Source organism: Synchiropus splendidus, chromosome 15 (assembly GCF_027744825.2).
Source record: "Synchiropus splendidus isolate RoL2022-P1 chromosome 15, RoL_Sspl_1.0, whole genome shotgun sequence".
Taxonomy (NCBI): Eukaryota; Metazoa; Chordata; class Actinopteri; order Syngnathiformes; family Callionymidae; genus Synchiropus; species Synchiropus splendidus.
In genome coordinates, this window is record NC_071348.1 from 7124723 (window position 1) to 7151094 (window position 26372).

The 26372-nt window shown below is 44.4% G+C and overlaps 3 protein-coding genes across 9 annotated transcripts in view; 2 read left to right on the plus strand and 1 right to left on the minus strand.

The window, feature by feature from the left end:
• LOC128771890 (1-phosphatidylinositol 4,5-bisphosphate phosphodiesterase beta-4-like) overlaps positions 1-16487 on the plus strand; it is a 40048-nt gene extending 23561 nt beyond the window's left edge. For 2 of the 3 annotated variants that reach the window (XM_053887730.1, XM_053887729.1), the window contains 32 exons: positions 1014-1093; positions 1165-1218; positions 1299-1380; positions 2334-2434; positions 2775-2832; positions 3531-3639; positions 3928-4138; positions 4212-4305; positions 4406-4485; positions 4618-4702; positions 4782-4872; positions 4956-5051; positions 5136-5275; positions 5521-5616; positions 5693-5837; positions 5914-5998; positions 6371-6495; positions 7658-7709; positions 8819-8921; positions 9271-9435; positions 10569-10773; positions 11782-11870; positions 12445-12601; positions 12684-12733; positions 12834-12899; positions 13330-13445; positions 13541-13616; positions 13692-13867; positions 13935-14094; positions 14165-14251; positions 14379-14415; positions 14895-16487. In XM_053887730.1, the coding sequence (XP_053743705.1) occupies positions 1014-1093; positions 1165-1218; positions 1299-1380; positions 2334-2434; positions 2775-2832; positions 3531-3639; positions 3928-4138; positions 4212-4305; positions 4406-4485; positions 4618-4702; positions 4782-4872; positions 4956-5051; positions 5136-5275; positions 5521-5616; positions 5693-5837; positions 5914-5998; positions 6371-6495; positions 7658-7709; positions 8819-8921; positions 9271-9435; positions 10569-10773; positions 11782-11870; positions 12445-12601; positions 12684-12733; positions 12834-12899; positions 13330-13445; positions 13541-13616; positions 13692-13867; positions 13935-14094; positions 14165-14251; positions 14379-14415; positions 14895-14971 (3348 nt within the window). In that variant the 3' untranslated portion in view covers positions 14972-16487. The remainder of the gene's footprint in view (positions 1-1013; positions 1094-1164; positions 1219-1298; positions 1381-2333; positions 2435-2774; positions 2833-3530; positions 3640-3927; positions 4139-4211; positions 4306-4405; positions 4486-4617; positions 4703-4781; positions 4873-4955; positions 5052-5135; positions 5276-5520; positions 5617-5692; positions 5838-5913; positions 5999-6370; positions 6496-7657; positions 7710-8818; positions 8922-9270; positions 9436-10568; positions 10774-11781; positions 11871-12444; positions 12602-12683; positions 12734-12833; positions 12900-13329; positions 13446-13540; positions 13617-13691; positions 13868-13934; positions 14095-14164; positions 14252-14378; positions 14416-14894) is intronic. The other variant, XM_053887731.1, reaches the window with a different exon arrangement.
• Positions 16488-19134: 2647 nt separating this feature from the next.
• lamp5 (lysosomal associated membrane protein family member 5) lies at positions 19135-22293 on the plus strand. Its single transcript, XM_053843554.1, has 6 exons — positions 19135-19472; positions 19628-19806; positions 20156-20287; positions 20347-20443; positions 21319-21507; positions 21688-22293. The coding sequence occupies exons 1-6, from the start codon at positions 19391-19393 to the stop codon at positions 21861-21863; spliced, it is 855 nt and encodes a 284-aa protein (XP_053699529.1). The 5' UTR covers positions 19135-19390; the 3' UTR covers positions 21864-22293.
• A 1025-nt stretch (positions 22294-23318) lies between these two features.
• The window catches only part of pak5 (p21 protein (Cdc42/Rac)-activated kinase 5), a 54085-nt gene continuing 51031 nt past the window's right edge, over positions 23319-26372 (minus strand). For 3 of the 5 annotated variants that reach the window (XM_053888276.1, XM_053888273.1, XM_053888277.1), the window contains one exon: positions 23319-25938. In XM_053888276.1, coding sequence (XP_053744251.1) covers positions 25783-25938 — 156 coding nt within the window. In that variant the 3' untranslated portion in view covers positions 23319-25782. The remainder of the gene's footprint in view (positions 25939-26372) is intronic. The other 2 variants (XM_053888275.1, XM_053888274.1) reach the window with 2 other exon arrangements.

Sequence of the window (26372 nt, forward strand, 5' to 3'; positions counted from 1 at the left end):
TAGTTTGCCATGTGACTGTTTAAGGAATAAGTAAGATTTAAACATGCCAGAGTTATTCTATACACAGCAGCTGAATAAACAATTAAAATAAAGGTATTTCTGCAATAGCAAATAAATTGCTTCCTATTTTACATATTTTTGAAGCCACAGTAATGGCAGAGTTTAAAACTGAAAGCAAGTGATGCATTATTTCATTAGCACTTGGCATCCATTAAATTTCATATTGGATTTATGGGATCTGTGAAATAGCAAGTTTCTATCTTTTTAAATGTTCACCTTGTTGGTTGCCAATGTGAAGTAGACAGTACAAAGGGTGTGGGATGGAATCGCACCACTGTACCTAGTGACTGGATCCTCGATCTGTTTAACCAAACTGCATAGTGTAGCAGATTAAAATTGGAAAGTGATGCATGAACTTGAATAGTTACGAGACATACATTACTTAGTAAAATACTTGAGCTGAAATTGAGAGACAAATCGGGCATTATCATTTACCTCAGTAAGACGCACTAATGCTGAGTTTAGCAGCATCATGATGCAGCAGATTCAACCGTGACGGGGTATGTCAGATTTTTAAGAGGTTTTGGATGATCATTCTGAGGGTATTTGCCATGATGAATCAACAGCATTAACTAGGACCACATCGTTTTCTGAAAAGAAAATCATATTTGTTTTTAAATCTGAAAGTATCAAGTGTTTTTTCCCTGCTAATATCTTGCAAGTGACACTATATTTGATCTTATTTGATAACTCTGTTTTGGCTGGAAGCTGCGTCATAGATGTCTCAAGACCTTATTTGTTTTGGTTATTCTCTAAAAGTGAGTGTCAGGTTACTTGAATAGTGTACCTTGCTTGGCAGACAAGGCATGAACTCCCTTGATTTATAGTTTGAGCAAACCTGTTTCCAGTAAAAGTTGTTCCATCTGTTTTGCCTTCAAAAGGATTTCTTCACTAGAAAATGTTGCTTACATCGGCATCCTTTACATTTTTTCACCTTTTACTTACGTACACAGAAATGGACGGAGGGTTTGAGGTCCGTCATTCACAACTTTAAGGCCAACAACGTATGTCCGATGACCTGCCTTAAAAAACAGTGAGTGTATTTTCTGCAGTTATTATCTTGTTGTGGCTGCTATTAAAATGTATTTTTCTCCTCTCAATTAGTTGGATGAGATTGTGCTTCCTGACCAACGTTAATGGGAAAATTCCAGTGAGAGGGTAGGAGAACATCGATAGAATGTTTCTCCGCCTGAAGCCACTGAATCCATTACTCAGTCTGTTCTTCTCTTAATTTACAGCATTACTCGAACGTTTGCGTCGGGGAAGACGGAGAAGGGAATCTTTCAGGCTCTAAAAGATCTGGGCCTGCCAAGTGGAAAGGTCAGAGCATTAGATAAGAACTTGTTTTCCTTCTCCCTCTCTTGTTGCAAAACTTTGCAGCAAAGTTGGAATGGGCATCTGAAGACACCATGAGGACTTTGGTGGATTCCAGTTGTTTATTATTGTTATGCAGTTTGGAGTTTTTAATGTGGTGCATAGATTTATGGTTTAGGAGAAGTGAGTGTGATGATAAGAAAGTGAGGTGATGACGTGATGTCACTAAACATACAGTCGTAGTAGTAAAGACTGCAGGAGGTTGCTGCACCAATTTCACATGCAAGACAGACAAACTCATTATGATAAACATTTTCATAGACGCTGTTCCTGGCAATTTTGGGATATCCAGACCAGAACCTCCCGTGGCGTTGTTTGTGGGTTATTTATTTATTTGTTAGTTTTATTTTATTTTATTATGTTTTTGTTCAGGATTGCACGTTATTCCAAAGCACTTTCCTACTTGGTGGGATCCTCACTGACCTTGGCAATAACGCTGATTCTGAGTCTGATATTCTCTCTGCTGATGGTTACTGTATTTTGCTGTGGTTTGCCTCTGTGCCACTGAAGTTTACAAGGTCAAAAGCTCAGCAATCAAGTTTCGAAGGACGTAGCTTTTTATCATCAACATATTTTCTGTTTCGGTTTTATTCCACAGAGGTTGAAGTATACTACATTTCTGTCTGCTATTCAATGTTAAACAGGCTTTTTACTACATGCAGCTTCATCTGTGCTTCCTGAGGGTTTCATCTCTGAACAAACACAAAGTTGTTTGAATGTTGAAATTCTATGAAAGACTACTAAAGCAGTCTAACATGAAATGAGTCCTAGTTGTGCAAATAAGTGACATACATGAAGGCCTACACATAGTTAAATCAGTAGGTAAAATAACTGCAGTCTTCTATAGCTGTGTGAGGAGTGATGAGCTATAGAAATATTTTGTCGGTTTCTCTCCACAGAATGACGAAATTGAACAATCAGACTTCACATTCGACATTTTCTATGCGCTCACACAAAAGATCTGTCCTCGCACAGACATTGAGGAACTGTTCAAGAAGATGTGAGTATTCCAGTTGTCGTGCTTGGAGCTTAAACGGCTTAACCTTTTGTTTTAAAACACCACTCGAATATTTGATTTATATTTCTGTCTCTGTGTAATGACTGAACAAAAAGATGTGCGTGCCTGCTTCACTAACGTTGCCTGACTTGCCTCTACATTTCGATATAAAGATGGCCTGATTTTATTCAGTCCTATTGGTAATGTTGAACTTTTTTCTTTAAAGGTTTTAGTGTGAAGTTCTCTCGGCTGTTCTGCTTCCTAATGGGACTGCTTGTGTGTTTGACTGTCTATTTGAAGAAGCCTAACATTTTGTTTGTTTTTCTAATTAATTCCTTTGCAGCAATGGGAGCAAAACTGATTATTTAACTGTAGACCAGTTAGTCAGCTTTCTGAATGAAGTAAGCTCTTTATCATTCATTAACTTGTGTGTGTATTTAGCCTGCCTGTGCCCCTCCCTTGTGCGACTCTCCCTCCATCCCAGGCTGAAGTTGCCCTGCGGCTGTCGAAACGCGCTCTCATTAGACATTAAATGTTTAACTACCAGCCTCCAAGTGCAACTTCATCCAGCTTTCCGAGTCTGCATGCCCAGCCCTTTCCCATCCCTCGTGCTTGCCCTACCGCTGCTCGCATCCCTTTGTCTGATTGGTGTTGCCGTGGTAACGGGGGGCAGAAGTTTCCATCCTGTTGCTTCTTTCTGGGCTTGTCGTGTTTCTTGCCGCTGTGTGTTTATGCTTTCTGCCTCACACGTCACCTCTGACTGACCTCAAAATGGAGCTTATCACACCGTATCAATTCATAAATAAAGGATATCTAATCTAAATGACTTGGGGCGTTCTGCCGCATACATTAGTAAAGCTGCACATCTCAAACTGTCTCCATGACAACAGTGCTCTCTCTTTAAAGCAATCATAGTAAAGCACCTTATCGATTCGACGTAATTACCTCCATTCCTCATCAGTTACGTCCCCCACATTGTCCTGTTTGTTCCTCTCATGTTTGCCGTGTCTGTGGTGGTCGTTTTTCCTCACGTCATCTGGAGGTCCCGTTTCTCGGCCGATCAATGTTTGTGTGACGTTCTGTGCTTGTCGCTCCTCAGAACCAGCGTGACCCCAGATTGAATGAGATTCTGTTCCCGTTCTACGACCCCAAGAGGGCCATGCAGATCATCGAGAAATACGAGAGGGATGGAGAGCTGAAGAAGAAGGGTGCGTGAGATGTTTGGTGAAATGCTACCATCTATGTGTTGGATGGAGGCACTACAGTGGAGGGACTCAGAGGTAGCGAGGCAACTTATGACGAACCACTGAGGAAATAGCGCATGTAAAATAACTTTAAATTACATTTTAATTACATTTTATGGTACTGATACTAGTTGAGCGGTCTCATTCAACACTTTGACATTCTGCAGGAATCAATTGAACAATAGAATGTGAGTCAGAGTAGCCCTGAAAGAGGAAGCGCTGAGGTAAAATGTTCATTTATTCCCCCCTCAGGCCGCATGTCCAGCGATGGCTTCTGCAGATACCTGATGTCGGACGAGAACGCCCCGGTGTTCCTCGACCGACTAGAGCTATATCAGGACATGGACCAGCCCTTGGCCCACTACTACATCAGCTCTTCACACAACACATACCTAACCGGTCGGCAGTTTGGTGGAAAGTCGTCCGTGGAGATGTACCGACAAGTCCTGCTGTCAGGATGCAGGTGTGTGAAGATACTGGGACGCTCTGGTGCACAGGTTGAAGAGTTTAATGGGCTGTGTTCTCCTGTCTATCAGGTGTGTGGAGCTAGATTGCTGGGATGGCAAAGGAGAGGACCAAGAGCCCATCATTACTCATGGCAAGGCTATGTGCACGGACATCCTGTTCAAGGTAGTCATACTGCTGACTTACTGTACTTAGTCTTTTGTGTGCTCTGCCTGCCCCCTACTGTTGAAGACGCACTACTGCAGCAATAATTATGCCTCTGCAGGATGTTATTCAAGCCATCAGGGACACAGCATTTGTTACATCTGACTACCCCGTCATTTTATCCTTTGAAAACCATTGCAGGTAAAAACACATTCAAGACACTTGAAAAACAAGATGTTAAATTGTTTGTAGATGTATTAAAAATAGTAGATCATTGGATGAAATGACTAACTTTTGGATTGAAATATATATTATACCTGTGTTGAACACTAGTAAACCACAGCAGTACAAGATGGCCAAGTATTGTGAGGAGATCTTTGGTGAGTTCCTCCTGAAGCAGCCTCTAGAAAACTTTGTGGTGAGTAATGTATATATATTTTTTAGTCCGTTCCATATAGAACTATAATATTGATTGTGTTTTTGGTGTTGTCTTTCAGCTTGAAGCCGGTCGCCCACTGCCATCACCAAATGATCTGAAACGCAAAATCCTCATCAAAAACAAACGCCTGAAACCAGAAGTGGAACAAAGTTGGTGCACTGAAACTGAAGCAATCTTTGGATGCTCTGACATAAAACGTTTTTTAAGGACGTCTCAATTTTTTGTTTTGCAGAACAACTTGAAGCCTTTAAGAAACACATGGAGGCGGGGGAGACCAACACGCCTGCTATTATAATGGGAGAAGAAAATGAAGATGAAACGGACAGTGGTCAGTCTTCTTTAACATTTCAAAGTGATTCTCAGGTGCAGACATGTAAGTAAAGCAAAGTGGGCATGTTTTGTGTTTATCCAGGAGAAAAAGATGCTGATGATAAGGACAATTCTGAAGCTCCTAGCATAGTGTCAGAGGCAAACGGCGAGAAAGAATCCAATCACGTTTCTCAGAGAAACGAAAAAGGAAAGGAAGCAGGACGTAAAAGCAGCGAGAAAAAGGTAGGTCAGCAATGTAATCTGTAATCTGTAAACTCCCTTAAAGGAGCATTGTGTGAATGGTTTAGCCACATCAGCTTTTTGAGTTACACACTTGCTCTGGGCTCAATTAATGTTTGAATTAGTTCCTATATTTTTGTAGAATATTTGTTTTTTTTAAATTGTCAATTGTCTGCAATGGATTTGTGAATAAAACACTGTGAAGCTATTGTCCTCTCATAAACGGATATTTGCATGTGTGTCGCTAGTCGCCTGATGACGATGGAACAGAAGCCTCTGAACCCACAGAACCAACAGATGTGACAGATATTTCTGAAGCATCAGATATGGAGAGCAACAAGAAGGTCAGCCGACTTGTTTTTGTGCGGATGGTTTTGATGATGCTCATTAAATGCTGAATGTTTGCATGGTCCTGTTCAGGGTGGTGATGTGGCTGAGGACTCTGAAGAGGCTCTCATTGCTCAGTATACATATGTGGGAGCCACCACCAACATCCACCCCTACCTTTCTGCCATGGTCAACTACGCTCAGCCAGTCAAGTTCCAGAGTTTTGATGTGGCTGAGGGTGAGCTCTCAGTCATTACCTAAAATATAAGATATATTATCATGTGGTCTCACTTCATTTTGTTCTGTGTAACCAGAGAAGAACATCCATCACAACATGTCGTCTTTCAACGAGTCTGTCGGCCTGGGATACCTGAAGACCAACGCCTTAGAGTTTGTCAAGTATCCTTTCAGCGTACAGTATAAACGTGCCTTGGATTAACCGGATCAAATAAGATTTTGTCCTGGCTACCCATTTTATTTCGTAGGTGGCCCTTTTTTCTAAAGTAAATGATCAGTCCTTTTGAGAAAAGTCATGCTTTTTTTTTTTTTTTTTAAATAAATGCTTAAATTTGTTTTTGGCTGTTGGCAAGGCGGCTAGCCTCTGGAGGTTAAACTTGCCTCTGGACTGTGCCACTTAAACACACATATGTAGACCCAAGCTGCTCGCACTAAAAATAGTGCTGCCGTTTTCCTAGCACTCCGTTGCACACATGAACTGCTGGAGCACACGCTCTCCTCTGCTCTGCACTTTCCTGAACTCCATCATCACAGCTACAACAAACGTCAGATGAGCCGCATCTACCCCAAAGGGGGCCGCGTTGACTCCAGTAATTATATGCCTCAGATCTTCTGGAACGCGGGCTGCCAGATGGTCTCGCTCAACTTCCAGACCCCAGGTACCACAGCACGCAACGCCACGAGGTCTCAGACGGCACACACGCGTTTAACTGCTCTTTAAACTGTATTTGAATAACTCATTCAGACACAGAAATTCAGTCGACCTGGTGACCCCAAATAGCCAAGTTTAAAAACATCATACCTGTGTTGAAGCTGTATTTTTTTTTCAATGATTTGCAAAAAAAGCGGCAGGTAATGAATTATGAAAGATGATGGTGAACCATATTGCTTGCTGGCTGCAGCAGTAGAGAAATAAATGAAGCAGAAACGGTCACATTGAGACGGAGTGGAGTGTGTTTTACATTCAGTTTACTTACTGAGTTGTAGTCCAGTTCTGGGATGGTTGGTTTGTTGACAGCCACTGCGGTGTGATTGACTACCTCACCTCCTGGAGACTAGGTGTGTGTGTGTGTGTGTGTGTGTGTGTGTGTGTGTGTGTGTGTGTGTGTGTGTGTGTGTGTGTGTGTGTGTGTGTGTGTGTGTGTGTGTGTGTGTGTGTGTGTGTGTGTGTGTGTGTGTGTGTGTGTGTGTGTGTGTGTGTGTGTGTGTGTGTGTGTGTGTGTGTGTGTGTGTGTGTGTGTGTGTGTCACGGCAATACCTTAATAATGATTTTCCTATCAGTTTATAGGAGCACTTTAACAGTCAATATTCATTTCAAATTCCATGGCTTTTCAATTTCAAATGATTTTGCATGTCGTATTATGGAGCACAGCTATAAGCGGCTATAAGCGTCTTTTCTAAATGTGATGATATTGATGATTATTGTTGTCATAATATTATTACTGGACCTTTGTTAGCTGGTTATGAACAATGGAGGTGAATGCTTCAGTGCTTTTGATATCTTGTTTATGAGCACAACATGACTGGACCCAACATGTGAAAGTGGTCTGTGAAGCCTGTTTGAAAGCAGCTGTTGCTCCATAACCACAGGCAGGGAAGTGGAAACATATGGCCTGCTGGAAGCTGGACATGTGCAGCCCCACAGGCAGGTTCAAGTGCTTCACTGGCTGTAGGGAAGATGGGAGTTGTCATTGGGTCAATATATCTAATATCCGTCAAATACCTGTGCTCCATTTTGAAAGAGGTGTGCAGTTGTCAACATCAATCCCCTTTAATGCTTCATCAGGTTGTTGACTACTGTTTGTCTTTTCTCTTCCTCAGATTTAGCAATGCAGCTCAACCAGGGAAAGTTTGAATACAACGGTTCCTGCGGGTAAGAAGTCTCTCTTTCTCTCTTGCTGTCCTTTTATCACTCCTCCTTCCTCTTGTTCTCTCACAAGCTCATCAATTAAAGCTTGTCACATCTCATTAGTAGCTGCCGGCAGCCATCATAGCCGCTGTCTGCCCAAGAGCCAGTGAGAGCGTTACCTCTTCACTCTGCACTGGAACTATCTGCAGTCATCTGTCTCTTCCTCCCTCCATCGTTGTGTCCGTCCCTCGACTCTGATACTATGCCTGAGGGCGGCCTCTTTACTGCTAATGCTGGAGACCTCATATGTGGAGAGAGAGAGCAGTGCTCACGTTGGTCTCTGCTCTTCTCTGATTCCATACTCTTTCCTAACTTCTCTTCCTTAATGTTCCCTGTAGAAGGTTAGAAATGAAGCAAAATAACTTGTCCTCATGATAATTGCTCCTGGAGTAACAACGGATGATGAATTTGTATCGATTTTTTTCGTCTCAAGTCAAACTGCGTTTGCTATGCTTTGTGCAGCAATTTTTTTTTGCTTTTTGATCCGCTTGAGCACTGAAACCACTATTTTCTTCTCTTTATATCTTTTTTTTATTTTTTGTTTTTGTCTCACTTTCCATTTTGCTTTACCAGACAAAGACAAGACAAGACAGACAAAATTGTAGATTAAGCTTTAAGTAATATTAAGAAGATGGATACCATTAAAAAAAAAACTGAAGATGATCTGTCACTAGAACTTATAGTTGTCATATTATAAGAAATATATATAACAAAGGTATTACCAAAGTAAATGTGCACGCAGAGTATACTGTCTCTTTAACGCTCTTCTTTACCGAGCATGTCCAAAGTCATAATTTGTGTCTCTAAAGCCCTGTCATAGAATGTAGAAGTAAAATTGAGGTCATATTAAAATCCCATGAGTCAAATGAAAACTGCAGAAAGTTGCTGGACTGCATGGCGACACTTCATGCTTTTATAAAAACTCTTTTTCAGGTTAAAACTTTGCTCATCTATACAGTGTTGCAAATGTGAGATACCACCTTTGGCTCCTGCACATTTTGTCCTGCTCCTCAATGCCATTATAACTTGTCTGTGTGCTCCTCAAACCTTTCCTGTGTTTCTCGGTCGACCAGGTACCTACAGAAGCCCGACTTCATGCGGCGGTCAGATAGGATGTTCGACCCCTTCTCAGAGACCCCTGTGGATGGTGTCATCGCCGCAACTTGCAGTGTGCAGGTCAGACTGTGGTCAACTACAGTCTTGCGCTGTCTTTGCTTAAAGAGATCAAATGCTCGGGCTGGTTCCTATATTTCTGGTCCAAAAACAACATCACTAACTGATTCTTATGGGATGGAGGATAAAATAAATGTAATATGCGTTTTAATCTTGAAGAAATCATTGAACTGATTATGAATTATTCAATTCAAAATACAAGCCAGTAGTTATTATTCAAACTCAGAAGACAAACCTGTAATTCATTATCAAGAGTATATTGTTGATCTGTGTTGCACTTGTAGTAAAAGAGCCTTGTGTTTTTTATACTGTATAACACTCACATTTTTCTCTCGCTGTCCTTTCCCCCCAGGTTTTCTCCGGTCAGTTTTTATCGGACAAAAAAATCGGAACATATGTAGAGGTGGACATGTACGGGCTCCCCACCGACACCATCAGGAAGGAGTTTCGCACGCGCATGGTGATGAACAATGGCCTGAATCCAGCGTACAACGAAGAGCCGTTTGTCTTCAGGAAGGTATGGCCAAGGACAGATGTGGTCACGTGACCTGTGCGTGCCGTAGTGTGGGGGAGACACAATAGAATGGAGTCTATTGCAGGAGTGAAGAAAGGATTTGGCTCGAGTGTGTTTGTTGCCTAAAGAACTGAAGAAAGAGAATGAGAGGATCTTATAAAGCAAGGAGTCAAAGACCCAGAGCAGAGGCTGAAAGAGAGGACCTGTGTGTGATACTGCTGCTCTCAGCAGAATGAGGAGTCTCTCAGCCATGACTGTGACTCCCGCTCCCTAACACACACCATCAATCACAGCTTCCTGCAGTGCTACACACACACACTTAAAGTTCTGCTTTCACAGCCCAGACTCCCTTGCAAATGTGCCGCCAAGATCCTCCCTATCTGCACACAATACCTGTAAATACAGCAGCTTCAGCGTGCCAACACATGCCGCTTCAGAGATGACGCAGAGCGAGCAGCCCCTCACTCACTACAGCTGCGAGGATCAATTTGCGTACGCACGCACGTGCATCTCCACTCATTCATCTCGAGCGACTATTCTGCGGTTTTATCTCTTACCTTCCTCCTCGTCTCTGTATTAATCATCCTCTCCGCTTCACTTATCTCCTCACACAAGGCCAGTTAAGGTTTTTTTTTTTTATTCCTTGTGTGGGGGGGGCTCTGCGTGCATAAGCTCCTCCACACACCGACACACGCATTAATGCGTAAATAGATGCGCATTTGCTGGCCTTGTCACCAGTCAGATTTGCAGCATGCTGCGGTGCTATCGCACTGCAACCGTCCCTGATAGTGTCCACTCCAGCTACATCCTTGACCTTCTCCTCCTGCACTTCTAACCTGCTCCTATAATGACACTCTTTTATTTGCTCTCTGAGCAGTCATTACTTTGACTGGAAGAAGACTTTTGTCTCAGTTAACTTCCATCGCTATCCTGTGCGATAACTCTGGATCCAGCTATGACCCCTTCCAAGGTAGCACTGCTGCTTGTGACCCAAACCATTTCACTACTGGCCTTGTTGAGCAGGTGATCAGGAACAGCAGTTAAAATGTCTCTGCAAGGTCAAAGCTGCTGTTTAGTTTACAATAAAACGATGATCTTATAATCCATTACTTGTTCTACTTATTCCTCCTGTTCAGGTGATTCTACCAGACCTGGCTGTACTGCGCATCGCCGTCTATGACGACAACAACAAGCTAATCGGTCAGCGGATCCTGCCCCTGGACGGCCTGCAGGCCGGTTACCGTCACATCTCACTGAGGAATGAGGGCAACAAGCCCCTGTCACTGCCCACCATCTTCTGCCAAATCATCCTCAAGACATACGTGCCCGACGGTTTTGGAGGTGAGTGTTGTTTAATGTGTGGTGGTTTAGTTACGACACACACGTTTTTTTTCTTCTTTTTTTGAAGTCAATAAAGTGCTCAGCCAGCGAGGGGTGGGGGTGTAAAAGCCCCCTGCCTCAGGTCTCTTCGACCATTCAGAGTAATGACTTGGCACAGATGATGATGCTCATGCTTTAACAGATAGAAGCCAACAATTGGGAAGGACATTTGCAGTTGTCATTAAAGAAAGCCAAGGGCCTTCTGGTTGGCTGGGGTGGAGTGAGTCCTGAACACAACCATTAGCTTCTGTCTACTATAGAAAAAGACTGTGAGTGTGGTGCCTTGGTGACCAAGTCCATCGTCGTCATTGGCATGATGCCGATTTTTCCCAAGCCTCTTGAATGACTCATTTGGTTGCAACATGGCCTCTGTGTTTCATGTTGTAGACTAGACACGTCAAACTCCATCAGCCCATCCATCACATTTTTTTTCTTTTTTCCTTCCTCAGAATTAATAAATGATTTCTTTTAAACGCCTTGTGATAAAGTGCCTTAATCCAGTTAAGTTACAAAGATATTCACCTATTATAAAGGATGTTTATAATATATATTGCAAATCTTTTAATTATATATATATATATATATATATATATATATATATATATATATATATATATATATATATATATATATATATATATATATATATATATATATATATATATATATCTAAATTTAAGTATATATTGTCATGGTGTTGTTTGCTTGTATTTAAGGAGCCAAATTTATGTTGCATTTAAAATCCTTTTTCTTCTGTCCATTCTTGACTGACTGCCTGCCCCTCATAACAGTCAAAGTATATATATGTATAATTTTGTTTAATTTCCACTCATGTGATTTTTAAAGCTTTTCTCTTAGTACTTTATCAGGGTTTTTCTCACAATTGATAATAGCAATCTTCATCATTGTAGTACATCATGTTCAGTGAACAGTGATGTTCCTTTTTCTGTCCCTGACTTTACCTTGCAGCTATCGTCGACGCTCTGTCCGACCCAAAGAAGTTCTTAACCATCGCTGAGAAGAGAGCTGACCAGATGAAAGCGCTGGGGATCGATACGGTGAGCACACACGCACACAAACATTAGAAACTGTAACGGCCGTGAGGGGCCATCATGCCAAAAGAAAGGCAGCGGTGACAACAAAACATGATGGAAAAATATCCAAAATATATACTTGAGGAACAAGGACAAAATGAACCGAAGATGATGAAATGTAACTAAGGTTATAAAGAAATGTAAATATGCCATGAAACCTATTTAACAGTTTCATTTTATATGCACTTGATTTGAATATAAATCAACAATGGACTATAATGAAAATTATAACAATTTATTTCAAAACATATTTTCGGTATTCCTTCAGCATATTTGGAGTAACAAGGGAAACATAAAAATGGCCAATGAAAAGAAGAAAATTCTCAGTCTTAAAACAAAAAAATGCTATATTTACTGCTGAAGTCGTGGTGGTGACTGAAAGAGAGACCAAAAAAGGCAGAAAATTTAGGACATATTAGTTATAGTTTTAGTCTGACGTCAAAAGGGCCATGATAACATAGGTATTGGGTCGTACATTTGCCTAAGTCTGACCTAGAATGTGTCGGTTTCTGCTTCATCGACTGAAAACCCTCTGCAGAACGACATCGCTGACGTCCCCAGTGGCAGCTCTAAAAACGACAAGAAGGGAAAAAACAAGGGCGACACAGTCAAGGCCAACGTGACGCCACAGAGCAGCTCCGACATGGCGCAGACCTCCAACTCAGCCCAAAATAACTCATCAGAAAGCAAGAAGGGTGAGTTGTGGCCCCGCGGGAGTCAAAGTCAAGTCAGTCAAAAAACAAATACATTTTCAACTCCTGTTCTTCTCTCGCTCAGATTCTGCTCTCGTGCCTAACGTCAGCATCGAGGACTTAAAGCAGATGAAGGTGAAGCAGACTGAGAGCAGACATCATAGCAACACAGAACCTTTGTGGCACAAGTGTAGAACCAAAGGTGTTTTGTTGTTGTCTCTCCCTCTCTCTGCAGTCGTACCTCAAGCTGATTAAAAAACAGCAGAAAGAGCTCAACACTTTGAAGAAGAAGCACTCCAAGGTGAGGGCTCGTGTGTGTGTGTGTGTGTGTTGATAAAGCAACATGGCCGCTCTCCATCACAGAGCCTCGCCACTTTCATCTCCATGTTGTCGAGAACCACCACGTAATGAATGTGCATTTGGAAATGAGACTTTCTCAAGTGTGGGACTCTGTTGTAAGCACTGAAGCCTCTTGCATAAGCTTTAATTAATATTCCTCTATAAGATGTAAACAATTTAAACATGCTGTTTAAATGGCTTCTCATTTAAATAGTAATCATGCTGTGGTTATTGTTATACGATAATAATCACTGTTGAGTCACGGCTCTGTCGAAATAATGCCTCCATCATTAGGATGGTTTTACTGCTTTTGTTTTTAGGGTGACCTCGGCAGTGATGCAGTAAAATCCTTTATTCATGCTCATATCAATTTGGATTTCTCTTTTCTGAAGGACCAAAATGTCATGCAGAAGGCTCACTGCAGCCAGGTGGACAAGATGGTGTCCGTGCACGACAAGGAGAAGGGCACTCTGGAGAAGCTGCTGGAGAAGGCCATCAAAAAACGAGGGTAGAAAAACACAAACAATAATATTGTTTTTGAAGCTCAGCCACATCAACAGTTTTAGATCATCTGCTACCTGGTCATGTGTTTCATTGCATCAGGGAGAACAACTGCCAGGAGCTGAAGAAGGAAACCGAAGATAAAATTCAAACCCTCCTCGCTGATCACAAAGCCAAGGTTGAACCTGCCTGTCCATGAAGTCATAAAGAGTTTGACGTTTATTTCAGCTTAAGTGATGGATGTGTGGTGTAGGTAAAGGACATCACGGCGCTGCACACTAAAGAGTGGTCGGAGCTGATCAGCAGTCACAGCAGCGAAGAGCAGAACACGAAGGACGGCCACGTCACGCAGCAGTGCGAACACCTCAAGAAGCTTCTGGCCACCGTCCAGGAGCAGCAGACCGTGCAGCTGAAACTCATCCACGAACGGTGCGCTCATCTCAGCAGCGGAGCTCGGTGACGTGTGTCTCTAACATGGTTTGCTCTTGTTGTGCAGGCAGAGCAAGGAGATGCGAGCCAACCAAGCCAAGATGTCCATGGAGAACAGCAAAGCCATCAGTCAGGACAAGAGCATCAAAAACAAGGCTGAGAGAGAAAGGAGAGTGCGAGAGTTGAACTGCAGCAACACCAAGAAGTTCCTGGACGAGAGGAAGCGGGTATGAAGATGATGAGGATGAAAGTGAAGCCAATGGAGCTGCTGAAGAACGTGCTTGTGTTTCTGAGCAGTTGGCCATGAAGCACCAGAAGGAGATGGAGCAGCTGGAGAAGAACCAGAAGGAGCAGCTGGAGAAACTGGAGAAGTTCAATGAGCAGGTAGATCCCGGAAGCCTGCTGTGACGGCATGGACTGGCATCATTCATTTGTCGTTTCATTTCGCCACAGTGGTTTACGTGCTCTGCATGAGGTCATTCTTTAATATGATTTGCTTTTCCTGGCGCAGCTTTTGAAATCACACCATGCAAATAAACAGCTTCCAGGTAGGAACCTTCATCCCACTTCTCCTCCGCCTCACTCTGTCTGTCTGTCCATCACTTTCTACTGCCATTTCTTTGAACTGACTCGTGAAGAGACTTATATTAAAAAGATAACAAATGTTTCCTTCAACTATAGAGTCACTGACTGATCTGTTATTTTTGAAATTTTCCCCATTAACTGTTGAACTCTCAGCTGGATTGAAAACAACAAGCTTCAACTCTATTGTCTTTGTGAGTCATGATATCAACATGAATCAAATCGACTGTGATCTGTTTCTGAATTCACGGTTCTTCCGGGCCACATGAATGACTTGGCGGTTCGTATTTGGCCCCGTAGCCTTGAGTTTGACACCAACTTTAAACTAAATGCCAGGATATTTAGAGTATTCAGATGTTTTTAAAGAAAGTGACAGACCAGCAGATGTCTGTGTGGTGTGTCTTCTTCTGCTCACCGTTTGGCTCGTGACTCTTCTGTCTTAAAGGCCAAGGACATGCAGCAGATGGTGAAATTGGAGGAGGAGATGGACCGCAGACCTGCCACGGTGGTGTGAGCAACTAACTCACTCACACACTGTCACCGTCTGATATATACCTACACTGTAGCTTTGTGTTTCTGTTCATTCGCCACCACTGAGCTTCTCACTGTCCACTGAGGGTCGAAACACTCGGCCACCGAGACGCACACCGCGGTCCTCCGCAAGCACCACCACCTGACGTGGGGGGACCATCGCTGTCATTTCTTCCTGAGCACTTTGACACACGTTTCCAGATGTAGCACTGCACTGTAGGTCTCACGCATCTCAGTAAGAATGTATTTTGTAAAAAAAAAAACACTGTACGAAGGAGCCGTGACCCCCTTGTGCCCTCGTCACCCTAGTGGTTTGTTTGACGTTCAATTTTGATGTCTTTAATGAAGGAAAAAGCCCGTGTCAATTGAACCTCAAGAAGACTGCGGAGAATAGCCACTAATCTGGCGAATAATCCAGATTATAAATTTGTTTTAATCGTCCTTTTATGTTTATTTATCATCAGTCTGCAACAGTTTTGCTCAAAACTTGCCCCCAATAATTACAAATCTTAACCACGTGTCAAACACCTGTGGGATGAAATTCAATCCGCCATATAATTCTATATCTTCTTTGACAGAATGTGGAAATGTCTCGCTCTTCCACTTATTGTACTGCAACAGTTCAACATGGAAGTTCACGTTCAAAAGAAGCAAAGACAGCGAGTCTTGTTTACTATTCTCACCAATGGAAAGTATTGTCATCTAGTTTTCCAACTTTCTTCCAACATCCGTTCGGTCCTCCTCTGTGTCTGCTCTCAACAGAGCAGAGAACACGAAGGTGAACGCCACACTGGCTGAAGCACTGAGCTAAGGTCAACAAGAAAAAAAATTCCTTCAAAAAAGCTCCACACCAAGACAAGGAGGTTCTTGTAAATACTGGAATGTACGTAGTTCGTCTCTGTGCAGCGGTTCTGTCCATCAAGGGCTCAGCGTTCATTTTGGGGAGACACACTTTTATCAGTTTTATTCCCACCTGTTTCCTCTGTCACTTCCTGCTCTCCTCTGTGGCTCCACATATCTAGAGACGATCAAGTGCTTTTAAATTCGACTCCCATCGCTTTCAAACGTGCCACTCAGTGTCTGTTAGGATGTTTAAATTATTGGTAAATGCCAAAATAAAGGGGGTTATTTATATGAAGACGTATATATCTATAAATAAATGAATATATATATTATATATATATTAGATATGACGTGTAGTTTTAAGATTATTTTGTTTGTTTAGAGGCTTTTTTGCACTAGTTGAATGTTTCTGTTGTGTACATGTAACTCGGGCTCTCTAGTTTGTCACAAAGCAGATTATTTTTGCAGAGCAACGTCACACTTGTTTCATTTCCTCTGTTTCTACTGTGTTTCCTTGGTTTTTTTCCGTCGGCGAGCCATCCCGTGGTGTGTTTTTGTATTTATATTGTATCGTTCTACTTTTAGCTATGGAGATCTCCAGCTTCTTTAATACTGTTTTATAGTATGTGTACCAATAAATCCTGGTGTAAAATGGGACACAATGGTCTGGGTTTTTTGATGTCCTCACCATCTGTTCGTGTTAATACGCAGCTTTGGGTGGAGAAGACATTTGGCTGTTAAACAGCCTGAAAAAAATATATTGAAGATTGTTTGTGGTATTTTCCCTCTCACCTGACTTGTTGCAAGCCTGAGCTGTAGGTGAATAGGAGGACACAATTGTTTCTTGTTTGGTAGGGATCAGCGTGTTAGGCTAAAGGTATGTATTTTACAATTTATAGTTATATCAACAGCAACTAGGTGACGTCAGCTCAAAACTAGCTCTACATCAGAAGTGGGGAAAGTGCAGCCCGGGGGCCACGTGCAGCCATTTTCCAGCACTTGTGCGGCCCTGATGTCAGTGTAATTTATTGTATTAGAATACTATACTACTATTAAATTATATTTTTATCCTCTTTTATGTATATATTGATACTAATAGCTACATTAACATTCACTTGAACAACCGTTGGGTATGTACCGTTCCAAAAACTGGAGACACATGCAGGAATGTTGTCTCCCTGAAACTTTAGTCAGAGAGACAGTTCAAAACATTTGCGATATAATATTTAGTTCTTGGCCCGATTCCTTTTTTTGCGTCAATTAGCTAATGGCAATGTTGCCTTTAGCTCATTGTCGACTGGTGCTGACCACTGCGGCGGGAGCTGCAGGAAGGTATCGGTGATTTAGGTGTAAAGATGTCAGTTGGCAGGTGGTCATAATGATATGTCACGTGAGGAATGGATTTGAGATTGGCATGACGACGTCACATGCTTTTTGTAAAGATACTTAGTGGAACTCTGGATTTAAAAAAACTGCTGACTGCACCTTTTGTGAAGAGGTTGCGCTCTTTATTTCTCATGGAGCATCATTTCATCTCCCACGTCCGCTCTGCTGCCTTTATCATTTAAAAGGCCTCATGTGCATGAGAAAGACCTGGGCCGGAGGAGACGCCGAGGTTGCCGGGGCAACTCCGGTATGGAGGCTTTAAAGCTCCGGCTGAATTGAAAGCGTCAGCAGGGAAGATGAACAAGGCTTCCGTCGTGAACCGGCGGGACCGGCACGGGCGCACGGCGCTCAGCCACGCCTGTCAGAGGGGAGACCTGGAGGCGGTGAAGACCCTGATCCGGAACAACGCGGACCCGGAGGTCGTGGACGTGTGGGGGAACACCGCGCTGATGTACGCGGCCGCCGAGGGCCACTCCTCGGTGGTGGAGTTTTTAGTGCGAGCTTTCAAGCGGCTCGGGGTCCAGTTGGACCGGTACAACAAGGCGGGGAACTCCGCCGTGGAGGTGGCCCGGGTCCTGGGACATACCGACTGTTTAACTGCTCTCACTGGCTGTGGGGGGACCCGGAGAGGCGCGCCGGAGGAGTCCGACCGGAAACTTGGTCACTTGGTGAGAAGACTTGAGCTGCTGCAAACCTCTGGACCCAGACGTCCCGGGTCCATGGAGTGCATCGAGGAAGGTGAAACGGAGAGCTCCTGTGACCCGGGACTGCGCAGAGTGCTGCTTCCTAAATCCAAAAGTGCCCAAACCAGGAAGCCAGCTGAGGAGCTTCTGCCTCCTCTGGTCCAAAACAAGTCCTTTTCTCCACGTCCGAACAGAGCTCTCGCTGCACCCGGGGTCGCGTTAACCACCATCCCGATGAAAGATCCACGAGCGGTGAAGTCCAGTGTCCCCACGCCTCCCCCGGACCCGCTCCGCCCCCACAAAACTTTCTCCGTGTTCGGAGCCAAACTCCTGCGCCGCTTCACCGCTCCGGACATTAAACATGACGTCAAGGATCCGATTCGAATCCCGCGTTCGGAAACGTTCCCGCTGAGTGCGAGCCACCCACAGGTGGACCTGACGGTCAGCGTGGACAGTATCAGCTCCGTCAAGTGCGAGTTCGATTTCCACTTCAACTGAGATCCCTGAGACACGCACTTTAGAGGAAAAAGAATCTTGAGCCGCTATAGTTCAGCAAATAAATAAAAGTGGAGAGTGAGCTGCGTGGATTCCACCCACTGGAGGGACGCACTTCTGTGTGAGTTGGAGGAGGAGTGATGTTCACTGGACCTCTACACACTCACGCGCACACCCGCACACGAGGAAACAGCAACGTTGCAAATTCACCCTCCACTCAGTATATAGTTCCAGGGCCGTAACTAACCGCCATTTTGATAGTCCACTCATCACCGACTAGCTTAACTTGACTTGACGGCGAATGACCTGTACAGGTTGACAAACACGACTGTACTCTTGTAAATAGCATACACTTGTAAAAAAAAAAAACGTATATGTATGTATAGGACCTGGATGCATTAGATATCGGCCAGACGTTGCAGGCCGATATTAATGCAGCACGTCATAGTTTGTCGGTTTTATTTTAGGCTGCTGAAATAACATTGACACTGACTTTGTTATACATTATTTAAAAGCTTATCGAAGGCTACTTATATTAACAGCCACTATCTTTTTGTATTCCTTGAATCAATCCGAAACTGAACCAAAGGTTAAGTAACACGCAAAGAACCAGGACGAAATATTAGCAAAAAATTATGAGAACCTCCAAAATTATGTGTATAAATTGAAATGTGTGCGGGAGTGAAAGGGGGAGGGGAGAGAGGGATCTCCCTCGCTTTCATCCCAACCTGCAGAGAACATCAGCACTGCGGAGACGGTGAACACGGGCGATGGTGGGATAAAAGTTGTGAGGAGGAGGTGCTGACGGTGAAACCTGGAGGAATGACTTTTTAAAGAACGCGTTTCCAGGGAGAGTTTGTTCGTGAGGGGGTTTTTAGTTGTGCATTATCCGAGCGGAGGTCTCCCCCTCTCTCTCTCTCTCCGCTCCCTCGCTCCCTCCGTCGTTCCTCCTCCACTCCACTCTCTCTCCGTGGGTTCAGCACCGGGCAGCCCAGTCAGTTTGATGCCCGGAGCCGGGAGGCTGGTCGAGATGGGTCGAGCCACTTTCAGGACCGCGGAGAGCTCCGGACTTCTGCTGCTTCTCTGTGAGTGGGTCTTTGTGCGCGTGTGTCGTGACTTCTCACTGCGGTGTGTGCGCGCGAGTGTCCCCGTCTCCTTATTTCAATGTTAATCTAACAATTTTTTTGGGTGGTTGTCGCCCACCTCCACCGCCTCACACCGTCCTCTTGGTCCCCGGCAGGTGCGGCGGTTCTGTCCGCGGCTCTGGCTCAGCAGGAGGGCGAGAACCTCTCCGGACTCTCCAACAACCCGGACAAAGCCATATTCGCGGTTCGAGAAAACAGCACCACGTGTCTGATGGTGGAGTTCGCTGTTAAATTCCTGGTGCCGTACGATGTGCTGGCGCTCAACGGGATTGACGTAAGGAACTCCCAAAGATGCTCAGATATGAAGTGGAGATGTGGCTTCTTACGCGGGAACCGGTTCAGAACTGCGGCGAGCAAACGGTTACAAATGTTGTTAACGCCATCAAACGGTAGTGTTTGATGCTTTTCTGTTTATTTTAATGGTTAAAATAGCTGCGTTTTCAGTTCTGAAAGTCTCTAGTGGACGCAGTTCAGTGCGCAAAGTGCTGACTCGGCACTCCTCACGCCTGTAATTTAATAAATAATACGGGGCGATGCGGTGTAGATTTGGGAAATTCGGAAATGAGCGACTCATTTCTGTCGGCTATTTTATCGTGGGCGTGAAAAGTGTCGTGTCCCCGCAGCTGATCACCGAGCAGGCGTCCTTCACTCTCCCACGGAGCGCAGAAATCGAGGGGAAATGTGGAACCACCGAGTCAGAGATCCACATCTCCTGGAAGAACAGAGCCTACACGCTCCGCATCTACTTCTCCAAGGTGAGCGCCGAATCCGACGCGTTTCCGCGCGTCGCCGTTAATCTGAGTGTGTGTTGCAGGAGTTCCGCGAAAAAGGCGTCGAAGTGTGGAAGATCAGCAAGGTGCAGTTCGTCTATGACACGTCCGAGACCACGCATTTCATCAACGCTTACAACCGTGAGTGCTTTACTCTCCACAGCGAATTCCTTCTGTGTCCACGTGGAGTTTAGTCATCTTCACCCACGCACGGAGCTTTTCACTGTAGGAACCACGCCAGACTCATGAGAGTAATAGTTGCAGTATTATAGTGTAGTAAGTGTATTATACAGTCATGATATTGACTTAAATTTCGCTGACAAGAAACGTTGGTGCCGTTACGCGTTTGCTTGTCGCCTACCGATGACGTCACACGCCTACCGATGACGCCACACAGGCAGTTGCGATTGCATTTTTCGTAACTTTTGGTTGAGTCAATTAAACTTCAAATGAAGGATTCGACGACATGTTCCGTCACACGCAAAACGTTCACATTAGCAAAAGGCTATGTTTTCAGCTTGTTTAATAAGAGTACAATGAGGACCGCATCGTGATTGGCTGACGCGTATCGGCCATTGTCAAACCAAGAAGTAGCCCCGGACTCGTTCACTGTACGTTTTTCGTAATAAATGAATAAGTGTATCGATTTAGATTGTTCTGCCGCGGCAAATGAAAGCATTAACTCACACATACAGTATCAGCCAATCATAAGGTTTGTTGTCAGACCAGGAAGTCGCACGTATGCTTAGCAAAACACCTGCGTGACAAATATCTGATATACATGTTTCGCGTGTGGTAGAAAGTGCCGTCGAAACCTCAATTTCAAGTTTTATTGACTCAAAATCAAATTGCGATTGCCGAATGTGACGTCATCGCATTCCACATTTTGCACCTCCATGCAGGGAAGTGTTGTCACGAACAAAGACAAGAACAACAGTGGCTTCACCGACATGAAGAGGCCACAGGTGAGTGTTGAGTGTCACATCCTGGGTGACGTCCTCCATCATGTCTTCCAGCTGGAAAACACACAGCGAGCACCCACCGTCTCTCCGCTCTGGTGACCCCTGCTGGACGCTCCTACTTGTGCACGGCTCAGCAGACGCTCACGCTCATCTCCAGCGACCACCAAAAGGGCGTCACCGTCTCCATGTACGACATCCAGATCCAGCCCTTCGACATCTCCTCGGACTTCATTTTCGGCGAACGTAAGAAGTTTATTTTGAAGTGTTTTTGACCCCTGCAGGAGACGCAGCAGTGTATAGAGAACGGCAATATAAGCGACGTGTCCTCTGCGAACAGCGAGCAGAGAGAGAGAGCGAGACAGTCAGAGCGCTGCATCCAAGCCGTGACGCCATTTGTTGTGACGCCCCCTGTCTTCCTTGCAGCCTACAAGTGCATCACGGACCAGCGTGAGCGCCTGGAGGAGACCCTGCCCCTCATCCTGGGCATGATCTTGGGCCTCATCATCGTCATCACGCTGGTGGTCTACCACTTCCACCTCAAGCTGACGGCCGCTCAGCCGCAGCTGCCCAGAGATCGCTCCATGTACAAGAACATGTAGCCGTCAGCAGCACGCCGGAGCGCCCCCTACAGCAGCACAGAGGAGGGTCTCCAGCAACCCCCCACCGATCCCCTCAACCTCTGTCACCGGCCCAGCAGAACTGCCAAGGAACTTTGTTTGGGGCCCGGATGTAGTTGAAGGGTAACGCCAACCAATCTGATGCCATAAATGACCTGGAACTCTCTGTGACCTTTACTAACTTTGGAGTTCATCTGCTGCTATCGTGCGTGTTTTCCGTCCACATCCTTCTTGGGTTCAGTGTTTCGAATGCCGCCATAGTGACCGTGGTCCGTCTCGTCGTGTGTCCCGCGCAGCCTCCTCCCGCCAACATATCAGCGTCAGAGAAAGTGTCTGTGAGGTTGTGGGCTGAAGGTTCAACATGATATTTTCACTAACAAAGTCTATGCATATAAAACTAAAGCTGACACGACTCTGTCCGGCGTCTTCCTTTCTCTGCGGACGGAAGAAATCACCACAGAGGGGCCGAGTGACGGCTCCATCAGTCAGGCGAGCCGGGGCCGGGGCCACTATTGATTTCACCTGCAGAGGAGCCTCAGATTTAATTAAAAATGAATTGAGCGCTGGTGTTTGTTTCAGAAGCTCGGCGTCGTCCTGCAGCCTTGCTGTCTCTCACTTGCGACACTTGCTTCTCCCAGCTAAAACATGGTGTGGACATTCAGCACGGTGCTTCATCTTGACGGCTTCTCACACTGCACCACCAACACTACTACTAAACACTCTGCACTACTGTGACAAATAGCACTACCACAGTAACAAAACTAGTACCACCACCAACAATAAAACCACTTGTGTTACTGTATCTTTACAGAGACTAGTACCTTCTACTACTACTACTGCCACCAGTGCCAGCTATTTCATAGCTGCTTAAATACCAATAACTCGCCTGCCAATACTCATAGTACTGCTTTTTCAACAACTACCATTGCTATTACTACCAGCATAAATACCTTCCCTGCAAAACCCGACTATCATACTACAATAATACTGCAGCTGCTTCAACTGTACCATCAATGCCCGTACTCCACAAAATACCTCTAGTGTGTTACTAGAGTGTTAGTACTGCTACTTGCGCCAGTGACACTATAGTACTTCTACTTCTAGCAATAATAGCAAGTACCACCACTAGTCCTTTTCCTGTCACTACTACACATGCTACTACTGCCAGTCATACAACTACTTCGACAGCACTACCTCTGCTAACCCTACTGCTTATAATACACCTTACCTTTAGTGCGACTTCCACTCTTCGCTCCATGGTTACTATTGGTATAAACACTGATACTTTCACCAACAATATTAATCTACCGTTCATAGTTCTAGCTTCTTCTGCCATTTACACCAATTGTTGTCATCGAAAATATACTGCATTCGATTATTTTATCTGGCCAAGTCAAAGCTGCCTAAAGCAACACATATTTGACTTCAACTTTTTTACTAACTGGAACCGCTCAAATGCCTTTACTTGTGACTGAAAAGCTGCAACAGTTTTAATGTTTTCCTAGAATGTGAAGAGCACTCAGTCACTGTCGGTGGAGGAGGTCACTCTGTGTACAGCTCATCCTGGGAATCTTCAAGGAAAGACTTAGATACCAAACCATCAATCATGGCTTCATCCTGTCACCGTCCCAGAGCTCATCGTCGGTGATCCAGAATACGGCGCACCCCAGGCTTCCTCCTCAAAGGTTAGAGCTGGACTCAGACACACACACATTTGTACTTGTGTCTTCGTGAGGACGTGCACCAACATACGGCTTTCCCCAGCCTCTCCCTCTAACCATCCAAAACATCTGTGCAAACTGAACCATTGCCCTGAACCAAGCTTACATAGTGTTATAACCACCAAGAGATTTGGAAATTTAATTCTAGAATTGAGGGGTGAAGAAGTGAGGACCTGGCAAATGTCTTCACTTCCAAAAAATGTCATCCCGGTACTTGGAAGCACAAGAACACACACACACACACACTTTGATTATTACAGTATAGGTCCCAACAAATTGATGATTAAAATGTAAGTTGTTACCACATAATAATGTATCATTATTACGATTGTTAGTATTATTATAAGAATAATAGAATATGTCTTTATCACTTAAAATAGTACATTTCCAGTCGCTGTAATGTGTTTGAAGCTGTTTGTTTGTGTTATATATTAAATATACAGCACCTTTCTTTCAAAATACATATATTAAAACAAAAGTTCCTGGCTCAATATGGAGAACCGGGTAATGGAAATACATATATTAACATGGACATTGTGTTATACTATGTCACAAATGCTAAAAGAGTTTTTGATTTCTGTATAATATAAGTTCATATTGTATCACTGTTCACCATTTCAGAGAGGTTCAAGAGCGTCAGCTAAACATGCTAAACGCTAAGATGCTAACCAAGATGGCGCTGCTGTTTAAGAAAGCTATTTCTTAGCATGTCTTTTTTAAGCAGTACTGACTTCTACATGGATGATGGCCAGAAATAGTTGCATATTTAATCTTTATTATAAACTTTATTACAGCAGAACTTTTCCACTTGTGTTTGCAACATTGGTGACATCGCAGTCTTGTCTCTGACGTGCCGCAGTCTACACCTGCCGCTGGACTTTTATTCATCCGACGGTCGTTGGAGAGCAGGAAGCTCGGCTCTCGGTCCAAATCAATATCCCATCACAGTCAGAGGAAAGGGAGGAATGGCCTCATCTATCGCCACGACGACGACGCCTCTTTGTGTCCCGAGGAGGAGCAATGAAGTCAGCGAAACATGGCAACAGAACCGTGAGGACGAGAGGCGATGAGGTGAGAAAAGAAAACATGCGGCGGATTGTTTTCATGGATGTTGTTGTTTTTAATTGAAAGCAAACATGCAGGGTCACTGTACACCACCGACACACACTCATGAGGAACACACACATTCAGGTGTGGCCCTCTCATTCACACACATATTTACAGATCACAGTGAATCGTGGGTAAGAAAAGAAAAATAGAATGAGGCTGGGAGGATCGCCGTCGCTCCCAGCTGATGGAGAATGGCAGTGAGCGCGTGAGTCCATGACAACGGTGACAAGTGAGTAGAAAACTTTTGATCTGATCTCGGAGGCGCTTTTGAAATACAAAAGTGATGAACGACTCCTGTGCTACATGGCGTTATTATGATTCATAAATAATTTTGGCCTATTGCTTCGATCACGACTCCAAAACAAAAAGAAAGGCCACACTACCAAATAAATAAACCTTCGATAAATAAATAAATACTTTAAAACAGCATACAAAATTCGGACATATTTCCCAACATTTAATGGAAGTTTCTGTCTACAAAGATAATAAATATATTTTTTTTAAAGTAACAGATAGGTGGGTTTATTTGGGATAGATTTTTTATATCTTTAAGCAAAAACTGGATTATAAACAGTAGGAAAGATTTCTATGTAATACTGCTCATATCACAATGGTTACGACACGATAAAATACTGCAAATTATCAAAACTGTACAGAAAAAACTTACAAGTTTGTCTAAAATACATTTTCACTGTTTGCGTGTGAAAAGACTGATAGCTCGTCTCGCCGCCCTGCTGGTGAAGCGACGCCGCTGCGACGTCGCCACAGCGTCTTCTAAAGCCAAGCGGCCTCCCGCCGCTGCCGCGCTGAAGCTGATGGCTACTACAAGTCTATGTGGAGCTGGAGACCAGACGATTCTACTGGACGCCCCACGTTTTTTTTGTTTTTTTTTCCAAATATCGGGACAGTTCTTTTCTCTGTAGTGTGTTTTCAAAGGTTGATGTTCCCTTAGCTAGCCTACATCACAGTTACAGGTGTGAGTGCTGCACCGCGGGGCGGGTGGGGGAGGGCCGTGCCACCCTGGAAGTGAGTTACAGTGTTACAGGGAGAGGTGAAGGGGGACGTGGGGGTCAGCGGTGGCGGTAGTGTCTCATGAGGGGGACGATGCAGGACGGGGGTCCGGAAAGTTTGAGGAAGGGGTGCTGAAGTAGCTCCTGCGCCGTGGCCCTCTGAGATGGTTCCCTCACCAGCATCAGGTCCAGGAAGGAGCGCAGCACCGTGGACACCTGCAGGACAATTTTCAAATTTGACTATGAGCGAAACTTACCCATAATAAATCGCTTCACCTTCTTCGTTCTCCCACCAGCTGCTGATATGTGCTGGTATGTAATGGTGCTGTGGTGTGAGCTGTTCTGGTGGTGGAGTCAGGACTGCAGACTATTCTATGTGAAGCCTATCTGCACACGGGCCGACCTTTGTCTCACGCCCTTCTCTCGCTGCTCATCTTGTGTGAAGCAGTGTGTCGTGAAGGGTAGGTGAGGCTTCATGACACACTGTCATGATTCTCAAAGGCTACCAGATGGCACTGTCTGCTGTACTAATTCAGTGAAACCTGACCTCACTTCTAAAGCAAGAGCGCCATCTTGTGGCCTCTGAACAGTAGGACACCGTTTCATCAACCCTGCAATAGTGTTTCATGATGCCTCATCCACCCGTCACT